The sequence below is a fragment of the Schistocerca gregaria genome, chromosome 2, assembly GCF_023897955.1.
Source record: "Schistocerca gregaria isolate iqSchGreg1 chromosome 2, iqSchGreg1.2, whole genome shotgun sequence".
Classification (NCBI taxonomy): Eukaryota; Metazoa; Arthropoda; class Insecta; order Orthoptera; family Acrididae; genus Schistocerca; species Schistocerca gregaria.
This window is the reverse complement of record NC_064921.1, coordinates 644,977,308-645,000,579: the sequence shown is the minus strand read 5'-3', so window position 1 is coordinate 645,000,579 and position 23,272 is coordinate 644,977,308. Positions and strand designations below refer to the sequence as shown.

At 39.9% G+C, this 23,272-nt stretch overlaps 1 protein-coding gene across 1 annotated transcript in view; it reads right to left on the bottom strand.

Moving 5' to 3' along the window:
- Positions 1-18,928: 18,928 nt before the first annotated feature.
- Positions 18,929-23,272, bottom strand: part of LOC126335916 (Down syndrome cell adhesion molecule-like protein Dscam2) — a 217,596-nt gene continuing 213,252 nt past the window's right edge. The window contains exon 22 of the mRNA XM_049999389.1: positions 18,929-19,623. Within this exon, the coding sequence (XP_049855346.1) occupies positions 19,510-19,623 (114 nt within the window). The 3' untranslated portion in view covers positions 18,929-19,509. The remainder of the gene's footprint in view (positions 19,624-23,272) is intronic.

The following is a 23,272-nucleotide window of genomic DNA, read 5'->3' as shown; positions in this document are numbered from 1 at the left end:
AGTATTCGTAGTACAGCTCCCGAATTTGCTACCCTCCAGAAAAGTTCTCGAGCTAAGATTATTCTCGTGACTGAGAGCTGGCTGATACCAAAAGCGGAAAGCTCTGAGATATTTAATGAGTCGTGGAACGTGTACCGGAAAGATAGATTAGAGACCATAGGTGGGGGAGTGTTCATTGCAGTTGACGAAAATACTGGCTCCAGTGAAATCGAAGTTGAGTGTGGCAGTGAAGTTATTTGGCCTCGTACAACACATTTAGGTGAAACAATGTTAATTGTTGGGTATATTTATCGGCCACCCGATTCCGCTGACAGTTCTAGAGTCTTTCAAAGAAAGTGTACAGTCAATAGCGCGTAAATACCCAGATCACGCGGTACTAGTTGGAAGTGAATTTAACCAACTGATTATAGACTGGGATGTCTATGGATTCATTGCGGGGGAGTACAGACAGACAGTCATGCGAAATATTTTAGTACGCGTTTTCTTAGAACTGCCTTGAGCAACTAGCGCGGCAGTCCATACGCAATGAAAATATCTTAGACCATGTAGCTACAGAAAGGCCAGACCTTATCGAAAATGTCAATATGGAAAGGGGATTAGCGATCATGATGCCATTATAGCGACTAAGATTACAGAAGTTAATAAATCAGTCAAAAAGGCAACGAGAGTGTTTCCGCTAGATATAGCAGATAACCAATTTTTAGTGTGTCACTTAGTGAATTGGCATCACTTAGTTCCAGTAAGATGGGTGGAGAGGAATTATGGACAAAGTTAAAACAGATTGTAAATCATGGTCTGGATAGTTGCGTGCCTAGTAAGTGCATAAAGGATGGAAAAGACCCACCATAGTTTAATAATCGAATTCGGAGGATGCTGAGGAAGAAGAGGCTATTGCACTCTTTATTGAAAAGGGAATGCACAAATGACAACAAGCGAAGGTTTTAGAGATTCGAGCGTCTGTGAAAAGATCTAAGCGCGAAGCATATAGTAACTACCACCGTCACACATATTAGGCAAGTGTACCATTTTCTTTGGCTCTTCAGTGTATATAGAGGATTTATATTCAAATTCTTGATTTATGCTACAGCTGTATATTATTGTACCACTTCTTTAAAACAAGCACTAAATAAATCAAAATACTTTGCTTCACTTATTTCGCGTTTTCAATCATATTTTACACAAAAATGTGTGTCAATCAGGAGTTTGATATTTCCAAACAAAATTTTATAAAAATCAACACATTAAGTATACTGGAAGTGAGTCCTAGTTATAATTTCTTCCATAACAGTTTCCACACTAAACATTTTCTTTTCATCAATCCATAAACCATTTGTCATAGAGTACACTCATTCCATAGTGCCGTCACTGCTACATGTTGCCAGCACAAAGGTAGTAATGGGCTGCAAATTTTAGGAGTAGATATCTTGAGATGTAAGGAAGTTGAAAATGTTAGACGATTTTTCACCAACATACTTAATACTTCTTAATTCATGGGTTTTCACTTCACATACATTTTAAGATGGTTCACTTCCTAAAAAAAGTTCATCTTCACATATTTCTTTTATAATATTTTCATCACAGTCTGGTAATGATTGAAGGCTTTGCTGAATCGACTTCCGAAGAAAAGGATATCTGAGCTGAATCTAGTTCAGTGCTTTCAGCACATGAAATCCGAAACTCATTTTTCAGTACGGTCATTAATGTCACATAAAATAAACTTGAAAGTCCAACAAAACAGAATGTTCCTTGATATCTCCTTCCGTATCAATATTTCTAGCGCCTCCAAATTTGCAACTGCTGACATATCTGCTGCTTTAGTAGCTTTTATTGTTAATGAAAGCATTTTCAATTGGCTCTGAATAAAACAGAAACAAAGCAGTAACTGATGATCCCTAAAGAATGATTTTGAAATAGTAGGAAATTTTTCTTGAGGGAAAAATAAAATTTTAGTTCTTACACATATCAGCAATTCTGTTAAAAGCCGATTCCAAGGAAAGCCATCTATTTTTACAAGTATACCAAACACGTGTTAGAAATCTACCTTAGAAAGATCTAAAAACTTTTTAGTTTTTTAACACGAATGAATTAAATGTGGTAATACTGAAAAATATTATTTATTGTGTTTTCTATGTCTAGTGGGAGAATATGGTTCAAATGGCTCTGAGCACTATGGCACTTAACTTCTGAGGTCATCAATCCCCTAGAACTTAGAACTACTTACACCCAAATAACCTAAGGACATCACGCACATCCATGCCTGAGGCAGGATTCGAACCTGAGACCGTAGCGGTCACGAGGTTCCAGACTGAAGCGCCAAGAACCGCTAGGCCACTCCGGCCGGCTGTGGGAGAATACCAGCATTTCTGCGTTATGCACTATGTGAGCTGCACGCCCTATAGCATAAAGTTGCTCTTCAGCTAAGTCTTAAACAATACATTTGTATCAAAAACTATCATATGATTTAAAAAGATCATAACTGTTATATTACTTGAGATATGTGCGTGGACAACGTACTGTTGAAAGAGCAAACCTTCGAGTTTCACATGGATCCCGTTAGGAAGCAGCAGTGTGTGCACACTTCATTTCTAGTAAAAATGGTGTCGGGACAATAGAAAGCGTTTTGTGTTCTACGTTTTGAGCAGTACTGGTCAGTAATAACTGTTCAGCGTGACTGTCGTACTAGGAATGGTGTGGATCCTCCTACATCACAGAGCATTAGACGATGTCATGAGCATTTCCGAGAAACAGTTTGTTAGTGTAAAGGCAAATCGCTGGGCCGTCCCAGAGTGTCTGATGCAGACGTCGAACACATCCGCCATAATTTCACAAGGAGTCTGCAGAAATCAGTTCTCTGTGCAGCTCGGCAACTCAACATGCTCCCGATGTCCGTCCAGCGTGTGTTGCGTCGATATTTACGCATTAAACCATACAAAATTCAGCTACTGCAAGCTCTTCGTGAAGGTGACAAACAGCAACGTATGGAATTCTGTAATTCCGTTTTTACCAAGATGGGGTATGACAGGTTTCTTCCACACTTAGTGTTTAGTGACGAGGCAACATTTAAAAAGCAAAATCAAAACAATTTGGAATATTATTACAAGGGAGACATGACAACCAAGAGTACAGGATGACGGCATCACCATCAAAGCGAATGAAAACTTGATAAACAACAGGCTGGAAGTTGAAAACATTTTGAATAATCATTTTTTAAATGTTTTAGAGAAAATAGGATCTAAATGTTCATTAGAAGAAGCAAGGCAGTTAATGGAAGAGGCCTTACCTACACGATTTGATACAATTGAAATTCCACCCACCTCTCCATCTGAAATTAGGAAGATAATAAACTCTCTCAAGAATAAAAGCTCACATGGGATTGATGGTATTCCCAGCAGGATAATAAAAGCTTGTTCCCAAGAAAAAAGTGGGATTCTTAGCCACATATGTAATAGCTCTCTAAGGCAGGGTATTTTCCCAGATAGACTGAAGTATGCCATTGTTATATCACTGCATAAAAAAGGGGATACGCCTGATGTCGACAACTACCGCCCAGTCTCTCTTCTCACTCCCTTATGCAAAATTCTTGAAATAGTAATGTATTGTAGAATAGTTTCCACCTTTGTAAAAATAAAGTGTTAACAAAATGTCTGTTTGGTTTCCGGAAGGTTTTTTCAACGGAAAATGCTATATATACTTTCACTAATGAATTATTAAATGCTCTGAGTAACCGGAAGTCACCCGTTGGGATTTTTTGTGATCTATCAAAGGCCTTTTATTGTGTAAAGCATGGAATACTTCTAGATAAGCTCAAGTACTGTGGTATTAATGGGACAGTGCTCAAATGGTTTAAATCATACCTAACTGGAAGAGTGCGGAAAGTTGAAATAAACAGCTCACATAATATGCAAAAAACTGGTGATTTCTCAAACTGGGGAACAATCAAGAACGGGGTGCCGCGAGGTTTGGTCTTAGGTCCTCTGTTGTTCTTAATATATATTAATGACTTGCCATTCTATATTCACGAAGATGCAAAGCTGGTACTTTTTGCCGATGATACAAGTATAGCTATCGCACCCGACAGACAAGAATTAACTGGTGAAGTTGTAAATAATGTTTTTCAGAAAGTCATTAAGTGGTTCTCTGCAAATGAGCTCTCATTAAACTTTGACAAAACACAGTATATACAGTTTCACACAGTAAATGGAATGACCCCATTAATAAATATAGACTTCGATAAAAACCGGTAGCTAAGGTAGAATATTAAAAATTTATAGGTGTATGCATTGATGAGGGGTTGAACTGGAAAAAACACACTGATCTGCTGAAACGTTTGAGTTCAGCTACTTATGCTATTAGGGTCATTGCAAATTTTGGCGATATACATCTGAGTAAATTATCTTACCACTCCTATTTTCATTCTCTGCTTTCGTGTGGCATCATATTCTGGGGTAACTCATCATTGAGTAAAAGAGTGTTCATTGCACAAAAGCGTGTAATCAGGATAATTGCTGGAGCTCATCCAAGATCATCCTGCAGACACTTATTTAAAGAGCTAGAAATCTTCACCGTAGCCTCTGCTGTTCTTAATATATATTAATGACTTGCCATTCTATATTCACGAAGATGCAAAGCTGGTACTTTTTGCCGATGATACAAGTATAGCTATCGCACCCGACAGACAAGAATTAACTGGTGAAATTGTAAATAATGTTTTTCAGAAAGTCATTAAGTGGTTCTCTGCAAATGAGCTCTCATTAAACTTTGACAAAACACAGTATATACAGTTTCACACAGTAAATGGAATGACCCCATTAATAAATATAGACTTCGATAAAAACCGGTAGCTATACATATACTATATATATACTCATGAAATTTGTTGTTAACAATCCGAACGAATAGCAGTGTACATGACCACAACACTAGGAGAAAGGATGATCTTCACTATGCAACGTTAAATCTTTGTCTCAGAAGGGGGTAAATTATGCTGCCACAAAAGTCTTTAGTCACTTATCTAATAGCATCAAAAGTCTGACAGATAGCCATATAGCATTTAAAAGGAAATCAAAGGAATTTCTTAATGGCAACTCCTTCTATTCATTAGATGAATTTTTGGATATAGTACGTGGGTAATTTCTCAACCTCCACAACAACAACAACCAAATTTAGTGTCATGTAAGTTGTTGTCTAATGTGATATCTTGTATAGATACCATTTATTAACCTGACACGTTCCACATCATTACGAAGTGTCGTATTCGTGATATATGGAACAATTACTAATCTAATCTTCATTTAAACGGAAAGGTGAACCGCCATAGTATGAGAATACGGAGTACGGAACAATCACATGAAGTTATACTACATTAGAGGGAGTCTCGAAAAAGTAATGTGTCTTTTGCAGTGTATGGTCCATTTTTCTTTGCCGAGAACACTGTTGCAGGAAGCACATATCTCGATGTGCTTGAAAACTTTCTTTTCACATAGCTGGGGACTGATTTGAGCTACTTCATTTACCAACAGGACCGGGCCACACTACACTGGCATCTGGAAGTGCGGGAATTTTTAAATCGATGGATGACTGAATGATGGGTCGGTCACACTGAATCAAATGATTCAGCCTTACATTACTGGCCTCCAAGGTCACCGGACCTGACTGTATGTCATTATTTCTTGTGGGGGTTTATAAAAGACTCTGTTTATGTACCTCCGTTACCAACAAGAAATAATGAACGGAGACATCGCATAACAGCAGCTGTGGAAGCTGTGACTCAAAACTTACTTGCTGCAGTCTGAGAACAATTTGAATACCACACTGACATATGCCATGCTTCTGAAGGGGGGCTTACTGAACAGCTATGAAAAGTTGTGAAAAAGAGAGCTTCATTCTATATGCTTATTAGTTTCAGAAATGTAGACGTACCAAATCGGATGATATCATCGAACGAATTTTTTCACTCTGCAGCGAACTGTCCAGGCAGACTACAACCGTGTGCTCAACTGAGACTCGAACCTAGGATCTTTCCCTTTCCTGTGCAAGTGCTCTACTATCTGAGCTATCCAAGTACCATTCACTACCACTCCTCGTAGCTTCACTTCCTCCACTACCTCATCACCTATGTTCCAAACTTCATTGTTCTTCTGCGACACTTGGAATTAGCACTCTTGTACGAAACAATGTTGTGGAGACAGGGCTTATGTACAGCCTGCGGAATGTTTCCATTGTGAATTGTTGCCACTCTGCAGCGGATTGTGTGCTGATATGAAGCGCATTTGCCTGCAAAAGCAAAGGTCCCGAGTTCAAGTCTCAGTCCAGCGTAACATTTTTCATCTGCCAGGAAGTTTCATTGTTTTGTTCCTGTCTTGCTTCATTGTGGTGTTAATGTTAAATTATGGAATTAACAATTCTGTACCCCAGATGGAATTTATTAACACCATCCGTGGCAAGATTTGTTGTAACATCAGCCACTCTACGTTTTATCTTTACCCGAATGCCCTTACTTGAGACAGAACATCAAAAAAGCACTGTTATTTGTTTTACACTACAGTGATTAGAAATGTCCACCGAAACTGAAACGTATTTCGCATCCTTCATCTTCTAACAAATCTGATGCAATTCGTATGGAGTCATCATATTTACTATTACGGATTCATAGCTTGTTCTCGAACAAGTAAATTTGTTCTCAGACAGCTTCCCGATGATATCAGCAGTGTACTGCACTTATCTGAAGCAATGATTATGCTTCATTCCAAGGAAAGCTGGGAAACCTTTGTGGACGCTTTGCTTCCTCATTTATAATTGCACTATCCTCACGCTCTGTAGCAAAAGACATCATACTTTGTGACAGTTTTACTTGAAACAGCTAGCTTGCGTTTCTTCACTTTGTGTTGCACATCGTATCAACTTCCATGGTCTCCTGAAAAAGTACTTTTATGCAACGCACAAAATAATTTCTCGCTCTGCTGTACTAATTTCAGAAATAAAAACCTAGCTTCAATTTCGTCAGTAAATATACACTTCCTTTTTGACATTTCTGTGAAAATTTTCCAACGTATCACATAAAGTAAAGTAACTTGTGGCTCTAAGGAGACCCGCACACGGAGCGACTGAAAACAAACGCCACGGGCAGGTGATCTACAGCGGGTATTGGTTGCCGACTAGCTGGCAGCACTGTTCGCCACACGGTGCGACTCTGAAATGAGAAACTGCAGTTGCCGTTTACGACATTTGAGGAGGGGAATTATTGTTTGTCGCGCACAAGCATCTTCTGGTTACACTCAGCATGTCGAGGTCAGATTCAACTTCAGAGGAAGATAAGGTTCTCTATTGTTATTACACACGAATAAGAAAATGAAGGACATTATTGATTCATCCGTACATTCAAGGAAATACAAACAGCAGGCAAGGAACTCTGACAGGTTCAAAATTCATAGCTCTCTATTGAACAACTAGACAGTGCTACAATGATTTGGAGCTGTCGATTTCTTGCACCATTTCAAAGCATTACTTTCATTTTGAAAACCCAAATATCTTGAGATTTATACAGGGTGAATCACCTAAAACTTGCACAACAAATACTGCGGAAATGGAAAGTGCTGTTGATGTGCGGTTCTCACAGAATGAATTGGTAGTCAGGACCTCGTACTGTTAGCCAATCAACAGAGCGTAATAATAGAAAATGTATTCTTTGCGCGAACATGTACATTTTTAAATGAAACAATGCCATTCAGCCTACATAATTGGTAGGTACGATGTTTGCATATAGTTTGTTTGGGTGATCCTTGAGTGCACTGCGGCTTGCTAGTCAGTTAGCGTGTGACTGTCCAAGCAGTAGGTGAGTGGGCGATGGAATGCCAGTGTAGAAAAAGCCGATATGGTCATGACGTAAGGAGAGTGTAGAAAGAATGCAGTTCGTTCTTGTACGGCATATGCGGCAAGATATCCCAACAGACATCAACCATCTCGGCAGTTATTTATCAACCTCATCAACCAGTTACGTAAAAGTGGTAGTGTAACATCCAGACAACGTAATAGGAGGAAACAAGTGACGACAAAAGAGAGGAAAATTGTTATTGGTGCTGTTGCAGTTATCTCCCGTGCAATCGCACGAGGAAGTAGCACGAGTCAGGTAGGTGTCCTACGTATTCTTCGTCGATACAGGTTCCATCGCTATCACATCTCTCCGTCAAGGTCTTTAAGACAGGATAATCGATATGTATCATGTATCTTGTTTAGTGATGAAACCATATATACCAATCATGGCCAGATAAACCGCTGAAATGTGTACTATTAATCTGTTGACAATCCCGGTTGGTTTTGTTAGGTGGAACGTCAGCGTCCAAGGAATATGGGTGCTAACGTGCAACAATGAACCGTCAGCTCAAAGGTCTGTCTTTCATTGCTTACATCGACGGAACATCGAACACGCGCAAGTATCGCTACCTCCTGACAGACTATCTTCCACGGATGCTACAATACGTTTCTCTGCATACTAGGAGGAACCCGAGGTACCAACATGATGGCTGTCCAGTCCATAATGCAAGAAGTTCTGCAGCGTATCTTCACCAATTGTTTCCAAACATTGGATTGGACACAGAGGACCCGTGCCGTGGCCGGCCCGTTCCCCGGATTTGACGCCAGTAGATTTTTTCTGTAGGGCAAGCTGAAAGACGCTGTCTATAAGGAAATGCCATCTACACCCGATGATATGTAACGACATATTGTACCATCCTGCTCGGACATCTCTATTGAAATGCTAGCACATGTGCAGCAGTCGTTTCCGCGTGTATTGCCGTTACCGGTGTTATATATATATATATATATATATATATATATATATATATATATATATAGAGAGAGAGAGAGAGAGAGAGAGAGAGAGAGAGAGAGAGAGAGAGAGAGACCCAATGGGACCAAACTGCAGAGGTCATCGGTCCCTAAGCTTACACACTACTTAATCTAACTTAAACTAACTTACGCTAAGGACAACACACACACTCACACACACACTCCGAGGAAGGACTCGAACCTCTGACGGGGGAAGCCGCACGGACCGTGAAAAGACGCCCTTAGACTGCGGTTGCCGGTGGTCATTCTGAATACAACCTGTGATGGTCAGTTGCCTCGTTATCGGTCAGGATCCACGTAACTAGTATGTACACTTGTGTTGTTCCTTAGTGTATGCTACCACGTGTAACTTCTATGATTTTACGGGCGTTGTACACGTTTCATGTAACAACTTTTCAAAACGTGGTATCTCGTAAACGACTCCCACTAGAATCCTGCAACAAAGACCACTTACACTCTAATATGTCCTACTCTCAGTTTCTTAATGTCAATAGGCATTATTCCATTTAAAAAGTGCATTTTTGCACAAAAAACACTTTCTAAGTATTTTTACAATCTGTTCATTGGCTAACGATACCTGCCCCTGACTACCAATCCATTATGTGAAAACCGCACATCAATAGCACTTTCCATTTCCGCAATATTTGTCGTACAAGTTTTAGGTGATTCACCCTGTGTACACGGAAATGTGGTGATGGTGGTTTGTGCTCGTTAAATCATTTGTATGTAACCACCATTGTATTTACACGTATCGGAGACTTGTAGCTTCCCACTGTTCGTTTCCACTTGACAGTGTAATTTTACAGAATGGCGAAGGCTGCTAGTCACAGAAAAGAATGCTGTCGTATGATGTAAATATTTTTTGCACCTTTGCTTCTATTGACGTGCCGATAATTTTATTTTAAATAATATTCCACTCTCAAGTGAAGCGAGGGAAAAACAGCCATCTATATGCTTCCATACGAGCCCAGATTTCTCTTATGTAGTCTTCATGGTGCTTAAGCGAGATATACGTAGGTGGCAGAAGGACCGTTCTGCTTTCTACTCCAAATGTCGATTCTCTAATATTTTCCACTAGGTTTCTTGAATCGAACGTATTCTCCCCTTTTGACATTCCCACGAAGCGATTTTTTGAGCCAGGAAGTTCTTTCTACCTCGAAGAATGCAGTCAGAAAATATAAACCAACACCTAACCGGAACTACAGTGAAAGCTACTTACAATTTGGCTTTACAGTAAAAGCCAGTACAGAAACCAGTGATAGCCCAATTCTCCAATGTGTGGTATACTTAGAAACGCTTTCAGATCAAAGCACGAATCCGTCATTAATAAAACATCATCAAAGTTCTAATCGGTCTGATGTTTTTTCACATTACTCGTGTGGTAATCGCCAGCCGTTGTGGCCGAGCGGTTCTAGGCGCTTCAGTCTGGAACCGTGCCACCGCTCTAGTCACAGGTTCGAATCCTGCGTCGGTCATGGATGTGTGTGATGTCCTTAGGTTAGTTAGGTTTAAGTAGTTCTAAGGGACTGATGACCTCAGATGTTACGTCCACAGAGCTCAGAGCTATTTGAACCATTTTCCGTGTGATAGTCGACCCACCGATAACTAATCTTGCAGCAAACCTCCGAATTTCCTTTAATCCGACTTCGTGGGTAACCCAACCCCTCTAACAGCACAAGCGTTTTGTACGCGGTCTCCTTGTAGATGAGCTCTACTTTCCTAGGATTCTCCCAATAAATCGAAGTCGACTATTCGCCTTAATTGCAGTCGACCTTACACGCAAGTTCCATTTCCTACTGCCTTGCAACGTTAGGCCTAGATATTTAGCGGGGGGAAACCGGAGACTGTATCAACCACACACCGTTTACACTGTATTCAAACTTTATAAGATAGTTTTTCCTATCGGTACTCATCTGCATTAATTTACATTTTTCCACCTTTAGAGCAAGCTACCATTCATCAAGCCAAATACACTACTGGACATTAAAATTGCTACACCATGAAGATGACGTGCTACAGACGCGAAATTTAACCGACAGGAATAAGATCCTGTGATATGCAAATGATTAGCTTTTCAGAGCATTCACACAAGGTTGGCACCGGTGGCGACACCTACAACGTGCTGACATGAGGAAAGTTTCCAACCGATTTCTCATACACAAACAATAGTTGACCGAAAATTTCCTGGTGAAACGTTGTTGTGACGCCTCGTGTAAGGAGGAGAAATGCGTACCATCACGTTTCCGACTTTGATAAAGGTCGGTTTGTAGCCTATCGTGATTGCGGTTTATCGTATCGCGACATTGCTGCTCGCGTTGGCCGAGATCCAATTACTGTTAGCAGAATATGGAATCGGTAGGTTCAGGAGGGTAATACGGAACGCCGTGCTGGATCCCAACGGCCTCGTATCACTTGCAGTCGAGATGACATGCATCTTATCGGCATGGCTGTAACGGATCGTGCAGCCACGTCTCGATCCCTGAGTCAACAGATGAGGACGTTTGCAAGGCAACAACCAACTGCACGAACAGTTCAACGACGTTTGCAGCAGCATGGACTATCAGTTCGGAGACCATGCCTGCAGTTACCCTCGACGCTGGATCACAGACACGAGCGCCTGCAATGGTGTACTCAACGACGAACCTGGGCGCACGAATGGCAAATCGTCATTTTTCGGATGAATCCAGGTTCTGTTTACAGTATCATGATGGTCGCATCCGTGTTTGGCGATATCGCGGTGAACGCACATTGGAAGCGTCTATTCGTCATCGCCATGCTGGCGTATCAACCGGCGTGATGGTACGGGTTGCCATTGGTTACACGTCTCGGTCACCTCTTGTTCGCATTGGCGTCACATCAAACAGTGGACGTTACATTTCAGTTGTGTTACGCCCCGTGGCTCTACCCTCCATTCGATCCCTGCGAAACCCTACTTTTCAGCAGGATAATGCACGACCGCATGTTGCAGGTCCTGTACAGGCCTTTCTGGATACAGAAAATGTTCGACTGCTGCCCTGGCCAGCACATTCTCCAGATCTCTCACCAACTGAAAACCTCTGGTCAATGGTGGCTGAGCAACTGGTTCGTCACAATACGCCAGTCACTGCTCTTGATGAACTGTGATATCGTGTTGAAGCTGCATGGGCAGCTGTACCTGTACACGCCATCCAAGCTTAACTAATATAATGAAATATGTGTGTAAGGGTTAGCCTGGTTGTGTGTGCGTGTATGTTGTTGTTGCTGTTGTTTTTTGGTGTGGTTATCATCTGTGATGAAACACGGAATTAGAGGGTCAGATCCTGGATTCAGGATCCAAACACACCAGCAAGCAAAGCCAGACAAGCAATTGGAAGGGAACTTATTGTTGTGGCAGTTTGGCAACCGCGAACGGCTCGGGCGTGATTTTCAGCGCTGTAATGGAAGCACAACGCATGCTATTAATCATTTGCTGGTAGGTAGGTGGGATATGCTGGAGGCGACTTCAAATCCACAATCACAGCTGCAATGCACGAAGTGTCGGCTATCATAAAATCTTAATCGGACTATAGAACCTACCCTATTTGGTTCTGTGGCTGGAATTATACTATGTTCTTTGTCAAAGTTGATATGTCAAATATTTATGTCAAAGAAAGTTGATACTGCAACAGGGAATCTCGCCTTTAGTCTAAGGAATATAATCAAATCTAGGGTCTCGCCGTAGACTTGATCACTGAAGTCGTTCGTCTTCTGTTCCCTGCAATGTGGGATGTAACCGCTTGGAACACCCGGCTTCACTACAGCTATTTGATGTCTGTAGTGTATTTTCAAACATGGCTACAAAGTTTGGTTGGTTTGTTCCTCCGGATGTTTTTAACAATCTTGCTTCGACTGGCTTGAGGGGGAGGGGGGTGGGATGAGCAGGGGCACAACGCATGCTATTAATCATGTGCTGACAGGCAGGATGGATATGCTGCAGGCGACTTCACAATCCCAGCTTCATCTGGAAACATCCAGGCGGTTTTTCAGCAAGTCAGAACAGAGGAGGAAACACTCTAAAATAAAAATAATTGTTAGCTCTCCATCATATTTTGCCTATTCTTGAACTGTGAATGCCACAAGTTAAAAAGTGCTTCATCTGTTTCATACTTTGTAGTTGTTGGAACACTAATTCTATTAATTAAATTATTCAAATATATAAAAATAGTTTTTATTACCCGTATAGTGCACTAAACGTTCATTTACCTTCAGATATTCCTCGTTCAGTGCTTTATAAATTACTACACGCGTTAATTTGGTTAATGTGCACTGTTGTATTCGAGAGTTGTATTGTTAGCTTGAGTACTCTCTCCTGAAGTAAGAAATCGCAGTGTTAGACGGTGGGCATGTCTTCTGCACATATAGCATGTCTCAAGTGAGATTGTGTTTTAAAATATGAGGAACCACTTTACTGAGCAAATATTGAAATGCACTCTGATCCATCTGTAAATACCTTATCTAAGAATTGACGTCCACCATTACGGCTTTCGTAACGTATTTTGCTGAATGCTTTTATCATCTCAACGTAAAACCTATGTCTTCAAACAAATATCTTTCCTTTATTTCCTCCGCTTCTCTTCCAAAGGCATGCACACAGAAACTGTGGTACAAGCGACTCCAGCCCATAATTAGGTTTGCCAACCTTAACTGGAGCCAAAACCGGAAAACTCAAAAACGTATTATTATTATTATTATTACTACTATATTTTCGGTACTGTTATGACTATTATTAGTCACAACACAATAAATACATTATAGTTTCTACAAGAGGATCCATGCATTTATTTAACACTATATTCACTTAACACTGTGAATTTAGCCATTTCTGTGAGCCTCTTTGCTAATTATATTTTGAAATTATGCTTCGGTTTTGACTTCATAGCCTTAACAAATTTAGGAAATTCAACACATTTCATATGGTAGTTAAAATTCACAAATACTTAGGCTTTCACTATTTCCACTTTGTCTGTTTCTTTCATTGCTCCAGGTATTTAGCATCACACTGAAAATCCGATGTACAAACGCAATGGACAGTGGCACTGCTAGCACATATTGAACAACTTTCAGCTTTCTTTGAAGTGATTGAGTCTGCTAAGTCCTTTATGAATGGTAAGACGTCATTCAGTGCACATATTGCAGAGAATAGTTCGTCACCGTTTGTATTTGTATTGAAATAATCTGTAAGTTTCAGCGTGTTCTTCATTTTAAGGGGCTCTTCAAGATTTAACTGAGGGCTAAGCCTGAATACTCAATCTTCACTTAAGTCAAACCATCTTTCTAGAGATTCCAGAACTCTAACATGGACTTGCCGAGCTCCTCTGACAAATTTTGCTTGTTCATATTGCGGACATTTTTTCAGCTGTTGTAACAACTTGAAGCGAAGAAATTATTTCTTTCAGTCTTCCTGGCACATTAAAGCTGTGTGCTGGACCCAGCCTCGAACTCGGGAACTTTGCCCTTCGCGAGCAACTGCTCTTACCCTCTGACGACCCAAGCACAACTCAGGATCCGTCCTCACAGGATTTACTTCCGCCAGTACCTCGTCTCCCTTCCACACTTCACAGAAGCTCTCCTGAGAGTCTTGCAGAACTAGCACTCCAGGCGGAAGGGAACTCTTGTGAAATTTGGAAGGTAGGAGACGAGGTACCGACGAAAGTTAAGCTGTGATGAGGGGTCCAGTGTCGTGTTTGGGTAGCTCAGTTGGTAGAGCACATGCCCGTGAAAGGCAAAAGTCCGGACTTCGAGTCTCGGTCCGGCACACAGTTTTAATCTGCCAGGAAGTTTCACATCATCGCACATTCTGCTGCAGGGTGAAAATTTCATTCTGAAAATTATTTCTTTTTCTGTTACTAATTTCTGCACACAACTTCAGGAACGCAGAAAATACTTCAGTTATCTGTATATAATCACTTTCCACTATTTTATGCATAACATTCTGGACAAAATAAATGTAAATCTCTGAGAGTTATTACCTCATCATCCACTTCAATGTCGTTTTCATGGACTACGAATGTTCAAATGAGTTTGGCGGTATTGTCTTCACCCTGGCTTAGAAAATAGCATTCCAATAGCGACCAATTCTGGAGCAATCTATCTATAGCAGAAAAAGAGTCAAAAAGCGTCTAGGAACATGCCGGAGTAGTGTGGTGTACTCTGGCTACAGGAACTCAAAAATCGCTTCAGCTCACTCACCTTCATCGCTCTTGAAGAAAACTCATTAAATACATTAACCACTCTAGATTTAGCATCGTATGGCAATAGTTTCAGAGCATATTTCGCAGTATATGCATGTGACAATGTTCTGCAATAAGATGTGGTGCTTGAAAAAATGTTTCAACTCCACGATAACACACTGGTTTTTCCTGTCATTGGCGGAACAGTTATCCCCATCATAAGCAACTAGTTGCGATCCTGAAAGACCAGTCTCAGTGATGCTCTCTTTAAGCTTCTTGGCTATAGAAGTTGATGTTTCGTCTGCGTCTTTGCAAAAATCTGTAACAGGCGAGGTCACTCCCATTTCTTGGTCAAGTACCACATATCAACCGGAAATAATTTCATATTTCCTTTATTTGAAGCAACACATGCAATCGGGAAAGGAGTTGCACGAACTTTTTTCAGAATTCCTTGCAGAGAATGTGGAACAATACATTCTCTACTATAGCCTCAGCTTTAGTCCGTCCACAGTGAATTTTGGATAATGGTTTCGTATCTTGAAACAAAAGGTGAGACAGGAGAGAGCATTTCCAAAGCCTTGTGAAAGGTAACTGTGTGTATGTTTCACTCCATAATGTTTTCATATTAGGAACGTTACCGCGGTCATGAACTAACCTTGTAACTGCGGATTTATCTTGTTTCGAAAGCTGCCCCAAAAAATCTGTTCCCTGTGGCCATTTGTCATTGAAATGACACTCATGGCGCTGTCTTTTAGCCTCTTGCCTTTTAGAATCACACTTAATACGGTATTATACTCTTACACATATTACTCTCTCACGACAATGCCGTTCTTAAACACTTCAATTTTAAACTAAACGCTTGATGTGTGCGATTCACCTAACAGATCCACGAAAATATACTTCGATCATCTGCGCGCAACAATGGGTATACTTGGCGCGTTCATTTGTTCAACAGCGGCGTTCGTTTTAAAATTAGTGGGTCTTTATTGTAAGCACCGGTGAAAAATTACAAAGCCTCTTTGACACGGGTTGTCGAGCAAATGAAAGAGCCATCCTATATTACAATGCAATGGAATTCGTTGTGACGAATCTACAATGCTCCCATCTTGTAACACAATCTGATATAGAATTCTGAAACCAAAGAATAATCAAACTGAAAAGTTTAACTGACTCCGTTTTCATTATTTTCCATTATATGACTTCTGTAAGAAAATTTAAAAAATAAAATTAGTAAGGCGCCCGAAAACCAAACTTTTCACGTCCGGTCGGGACGTTCGATCGGACAGCACAGTTTTTATTTAAAAACTGGACTACCCGATCTAAAACCAGATAGTTGGCAATCCTACCCATATCAAACTTTTGTTGTGCCCCGTCTTGAGCTTTTTGTCAAAGAAATTTGACGAATATTTGATCGTAGTTCTTTGCCAAAGAAATATGATAGTGTATAAACCGTAGATTACTAAATTAAACAAATTTGTCTTTACTGTAAAGTAAATGCTTCGTCGCTCTGTGGCAATGCATTCGACTGTTCTTCGCATTCGAAAGCAATTATTGTGACGTAATAAAGAATGTAGTTTCATCTTAAGATCAGTTTAATTATTGTAGTTGCGTTCAAGTGTCTATCCATAACGCACGATTAGCTACCAGTACCGCCAAATCAGCCGTCTTAGAGGTAAATCCAGCTTCTTAACATCATTTAGGTGGCAAATGAATGAATTACGTAGGGTCCGCAATTATGTCTCATTTGGCACCTTTTCCATCTTTGTTTTCTTGAATAAAGGAACATGAAAATACACGCTGATTAAATGAAAATTATTTGCAGTGAACTATGATCCTGTAAACGCTGCCGACATCAGCCACATACTACAACTTAATAATAATGAAGACACTTGCTCTAAACAAAGTGTAGGGTATCTTGGGTTATGCAGGAAGAAACAGAATTAATCCACTTCACAGTTGCTATGAATGTGCCAGCGACTGAACTGATTTCGGTAGTTTGGTAAGTGTAAGAAATAATGCAATATTACAGTGCATGTATTGTGAAGTTTGTCCTGTATGTACCCAGCAGAAACATTATTTATATTTTTATTGCAAGGGAAAGAAAGTTATGCGAGAGGAACTGATATATAGATGTTTGTTTAAATACATTTTTGCGTTAAAACATTACATATTTTTAAAATGGGCAGATATTTTGCATGCATATCGTATAAATCAAATGTCGAACTGTTATATGTGCATTCGAAGTATAAGTGCAACAAGAAAGAGTTTCTCTAATGAGCTGCACATGGCACACCTCTAAGTTCTTACTCTTTTATGCTTTCCATAAGTTTTATACTTTTGGATATCAGTAGATTTTTTCTTAGGCTACTAAAGCCTTTAAAATGAAAAGTTGAACACGCTTTTAAGATATGATAGAATGTTCCGTGAAACACTATCTCCTTAAGCTATTTTATATTGAAATGTATACCTGAAATGAGTACATCTGAGTAAATTCTTTTACGAGAACTTGATTCCGAAGTAAAGAAAAGAATTCTTTCAGAATAATCGGCATTGATTACGTTTTTTTGGCATGTGTGTGTAAAATTTGATCAAATTATTCTACATACATTTGGAGTTCTCTCTGATAATATCTGCCTCTCTGATAATATCTGCCTTACTACATTTTCCTGCATATCCCCCCCCCCCCCCCCCCACACACACACAGTATAATAACTGCATAAATAAAGCTGCACAATAATGCACCTAGTTTTATTTCAGTTTTCTCCTGGCTTGCCTTGTAGGCACATTTGGCCTATTTCGCTTTTAAGAGTTGGCAGCACAGGCAGCGACTATTTAATTGAAAAAAAAAAAAAAAGTGTAAAAAACCGTAACAGTGTGAAATAAAACGTCAATATAAATCCTGTAATCAGCCTAATGCGAAAAACATTGCGTATTTTCATACCGAATATTTATTCTGTGAAAGGGAAGAAGCCACTATGTCTATGAAAACTGGCATTGGAGTCCAGTACTGGTAGTGGAAAAAGCATGTGGAAGATATCAACCTCAAAGAATCCAAAATAAGCCCAATTTTATCAGTTAAGTGAGTCAGTAAATAATTATACAGTTGGTCCAGAGCCAAAGGGGACTATATATATTTCAGACTTCCAGATGGAAATATCAAATGAAAATCTGATTCTACAGTTCTAGCATTTGAGGCATTATTACATCAGCTAACAAAATATAAACAATACTTTATAGAAACTGTACAGAGGCTGCCTCTTTCTTAATTGAGCATGACAACCTTTAAATTTGACAAAATAGTATGACCTGAAGAACATGAATCATCAGGTCTGTCTCCTCATAGTGTGCAGTGCTGCATGTATAGCTTTATGGGGTGTTGACTGGCACAAATCTCAGTATCAGTACTGTAAATGGCCTAAATTTAGGTAAGAGCTTTACGAAAATTTGTGTCAAACAGTTCTATCGAACTCTTTCAGTGTTTAACTCCTCTTAATTTTAGATTGGCATGGCCATGGGCATGTGCTTCTGAGTGTCTGTGTTGTGTGTCTGAATATGTTTACTTCTACTAGAGAAAGATCAAGAGCTCAGAAAGTAGTATAAAACACTGTTTTCTAATGTGGATTCCTATGCACCTCACATCCATCAGCTATAGGTGAGTGGTTGCTTTTCCTTTTATGAGATTCTGTGCGCCCCACATCCATCAGCAATAGGTGATTGGTAGCCTTTCCTTTATTTCATATATATCCCTTTTCAATACTGTAGCTGCAATGTTTAATTATTGTAAATGGGAAAGTAAAAAATGAGCAGTCATCAATCATGTTCCGTGATTTATTGTTCATCAATTTTATTATAAAATGAAAGCATGAGAAAATGTCACCATGCAAGTTTTAAAATATGGGTACATGTTTTGGAGACTTACAGTCCTGAAAGAAAGTTAATATCACATACTTATTAATACCACTGGTAAATTACATCAGCAGGTTTTTTTAAATTTAAATCACATTTTGGCATTTTATCTCCTGTGAGCTATTGAGAAAGTAACAGAACATGTGATCATAATACAAAAATTTACAATAGTGTATTATCAATAATATGGTATAAAATGTCACAGTCACATATAAAATATAACCTTTTGTTAGTAGACACAAGTTTACAGTGGTACCAAGACAAATTAATGCTTAGAGGAAACTTTTGACATCAAGTATTTGACACATTATAATTCTTAAAATGTGTGCAAATGTCATATGTCACACAGTAACAATGATTCAAAAATATTTTTTTCTTTAAAATGTATATAGTGTGATTTTTGATACAATATAAAAATCTTTTCTCCTCTTCTGCTTCTGTTGTCTCTGAAGGCACTTGAATATTTTACGGTTACTATTTGTACTTATATTCTCTGTCATGATCACAAACACTAAACACTGTTGTCAGCAGATGAAAATCTGGAGCCAACAAGGCACAAGCTACTCCAGACTCAGTACCTGTTAGACTGATGTAGGCTGTGGAGTGGGATCCAGTCAACAACTTCGTTTTCGGATCTTGTTCTAGTAGGTATTTTCATCTGGACTGACTGAATGCTGCTACTACTCTGTAAAACCCGAGCGAAATTTTTTGAATGCTGGACACTGTGTAGTAGCTTTGTGAGATCTAATTATAATTTATAAATAATAATAACTATAATAATAACAATTATTATTATTATTATTGCTGTTTATTTGTAGAGTATGTCATAGGTCATGATACAGGTTTCTGAGAGCTACTTAAAAGCCTCCTCAAATTACATGGTAATACTGATTTTCTTCATTATCATCAAGTAACTGTAGGGAGCTCTCCCAGTTATATTTAACCATAACTGCACACATAATAACAAGTTCTAGTGCCAAAACATAAGCATTATTCCAAAAACAGTGACTTGTACACAAAATATAAGTATTGCCTGGAGATATATCCTAAAAAACCATCTTGTAGAATGATCACAAGGAACTTATTTGATATACTTTCATTATTAAAGATCTGTTCCTCATGTCCTTCGTTGATTTTTCTATAGTCTGGCTGTATCACACATTATTTAAATTGATGGAAAGGGGGGAGAAAGGAAAGGAAAAGGAAGGAATTCATTATTTATCCAAGCTGCAGATTCTGTAAGGTGTTTTTCTTTTTGACATGCTCAAAAGAACAGACACCACACATTTATATATGTTACACATGTTGCAATCTTTTGTCTGTGAAACTACCAGATATTTCATTTCTTGTAGCCACCATAGCTTACTCCACACTTGGCTGGAGAAGGTCACGGGTGGGCTGCCAGTTAAGAAAATCCAGTGGCAGGTACTGTCATACTGCTAACTTAAGTCCTGCATGTCACAAGATGCCTTACAACAGTCCAGCTTGCTCTACATGTACACCACCAGGAACAGCTCATCTCATTGTAAGCGACAATAAGCAGAGCTTTTTGTCACAACAGTATTGTCTGAACAGCTATACTTAGGCCTCCAAGCCCTGCAGAAGATCATTTGCACTGGGACATGTCCCTCACCACACAACATTAGACTTGTCATGCCCTGACATCAGGCTGGGCTTCTGACATGATGCATAGTGCTACGCTTTGCTTTCAGTCGTGCCTTGACTCCAGTCTCAGCACTGATGCAGTCTCCATGCCAACCACTTGCCTTTTCAGGCCACGCCAGATGGTAGAGACAGTCATGAGCCTGCTAGCATCAGGTAGCATGATACTGTCACATAACAGACTGGGCAGACTCCAGTGCAGTCATTCAGCACACACCAGCACATAGCACTCCACTGTCTCTGGGGATCCCAGGTTCAAACCATGTCATGACAAATCTGGCTTTCTCTGGAGTTTGCTTTGTTGACCCTGCCAACTCAGCGAAGCTGCCATCAGCACTACTGATGATACATTCTATCACTTCAGTTGCTCTTGACTAGGGGTACTAACTGACTGTGCTGTCAAGAATGAATGCCATTAAAAACTGTATATGACCTGAGATCATTCTCAAGCTTCACCATTTCCACAGCCCCAGCATTACGCATTTACTCAGGATACCCATAATCAACACCCTGAAAATCATGTGGCCTTCTGTGTGTACTTGGGTGATTACATTGCTGCCGGCAACACAGACTACTAAAGTCAGCTTACAGAAGTACTGCAAATATATATATGTGTGTGTGTGTGTGTGTGTGTGTGTGTGTGTGTGTGTGTGTGTGTGTGAAATATTATGGGAGTTAACTGCTAAGGTCATCAGTCCCTAAGCTTACACACTACTTAACCTAAATTATCCTAAGGAGAAACACACACACCAATGCCCGAGGGAGGACTCAAAGCTCTGCCGGGACCAGCCGCACAGTCCATGACAGCAGTGCCTTAGACTACTGCCAGAAAACAGTGAACAACTTTGTGAGGCAATTGTCTACAATGACGCTCCAGCACAGTGAGTGCAGTGCAATATTTTTCACACTGGTAGTTTTGTTGTTGATTCCTTTCCTGTTGAATATCTTCCCTGTTATTGTAGGCACTGGCTTTGCAAGGTCCAAACTGTGGGGAGGGTGGGGGGATAGAGAAGGATACTACTGCAAAATCCACTCACACCTTACTATATCAAGTGTTGAAGATGCAGTTAAGATGCAGGTAGACCATACAGAATTATGCAAGCATTTAGAGGCATTGAAAGAAGATAAGAGGAAAGAGTCTGCATCCAGTATGTTAACATCCTTCCTAGCTGCTAACACTTGTGGCTTTGTCTCTCCTTTTTCTGGTAAAGCTGGGGAGAATATATTGACATTTGTGGATAACATGTTAACAATCACTATGTTGCAACTTTTATATCTTAAATACGGATAAATTACATTTTGATTGGGGACACTAAGGGAGATGTAATGTTTAATGAGGAGTTAATGGAATGCAATGACATTAGAGAGTCCTAAGTGCTGGTTTGTTACAATGGAAGAATGGCTGTAGGTATTATAGAGAAAAGTTAAACCATGTGTCACAGAAGTAAGAGGAATCTACTGAGAACTTTGTGGACAGGATCAAAACATTATTCATCAACACATATATGTTAACAGACAGCAATGATACAAACAGGAGCAATGACACAAACATGGTCCTTCTGCAAGAGGCAGAGCAGAGCACATTAAATGCATTTTTGTGGTGCCACCTTCTGATGTGTCAAGGAAAGTAAGGGCTGTATTCCCTAAGAATTTTACTGAAGCCATGGGAATTGCAACAGCATTGGAAGAAGCTGATGCAATGACACAAGTTCACGATAGAAGTAGAGTATATTCTGCAGCAGTCAAGTGTTACTATTGTGGGTGGTCAGGACACATGTGGTAAGAGTGCCTTTAGCCACAGTGTAAGAAATGTGGGCAAATAGGGCATTGGGAATAAGGTTGCAGGCAGAAAACTAATAAGGGGTGTGATTGAGGGGCAAAGGAGGGGAATAGGAATCCACCATTAAACACCAGTGGGGTCTCCAGGCCTGCCTGCCTGGCACTCCCAGTAAGTAGAAGGTGTCCACGTTAAACATATAATTATATAAAATGTAGCAACTTGAGAAGTAATTGAGATATTTGTTGATGGTATATTCCTACAAGTTTGGTAACTTAAAATGTTTTGTTACACATCTAATACTTTCAATATGCAGACTATGAGTGGTGTGATACACATCTAATCTGTATTCATTCTCTCCAAGTGCCCTGCAGCATTGCAAGCATCACATTTGCAATAGCTGCACAACTGTGATGACGCAGATCTGGTAGTCATGCACTGGTATCTGGTATGCTTGATTCTTGATGAAGCCCCACAGAAAAAAATCAAGTGGCAAAATGTCTGGGCTTCTAGGGGCCCAATCCAGCAATCTCTGATCTCATGATCGAAGATATCCCTCACAGTGTTTGCTAAATGTCATGGTGCACCATCTTGTTGAAAGGTAACATCACGAGAAAGTTGTGGCATGGCATATAACTTCAACATATCTACGCTTTTGCGTTAACTGTAGGCTCTGTGAAGAAGAATGGGCCTATGACCTAGTCCAGTCTTTCAACAATCTGTGCCACACATTCACTTTCAGAGAATCTGATTCACAGTCTTATCACGATGTGGGGATTCACTTCTCATATGCGGCAGTTGTGCATGTTTACTGTGTCAGAAATATGGAATGTGACCTTGTCCGAGTAACAGGCAAAACTGGGGAATGCATCGTTGTCATCCATTTTTTCCAGAA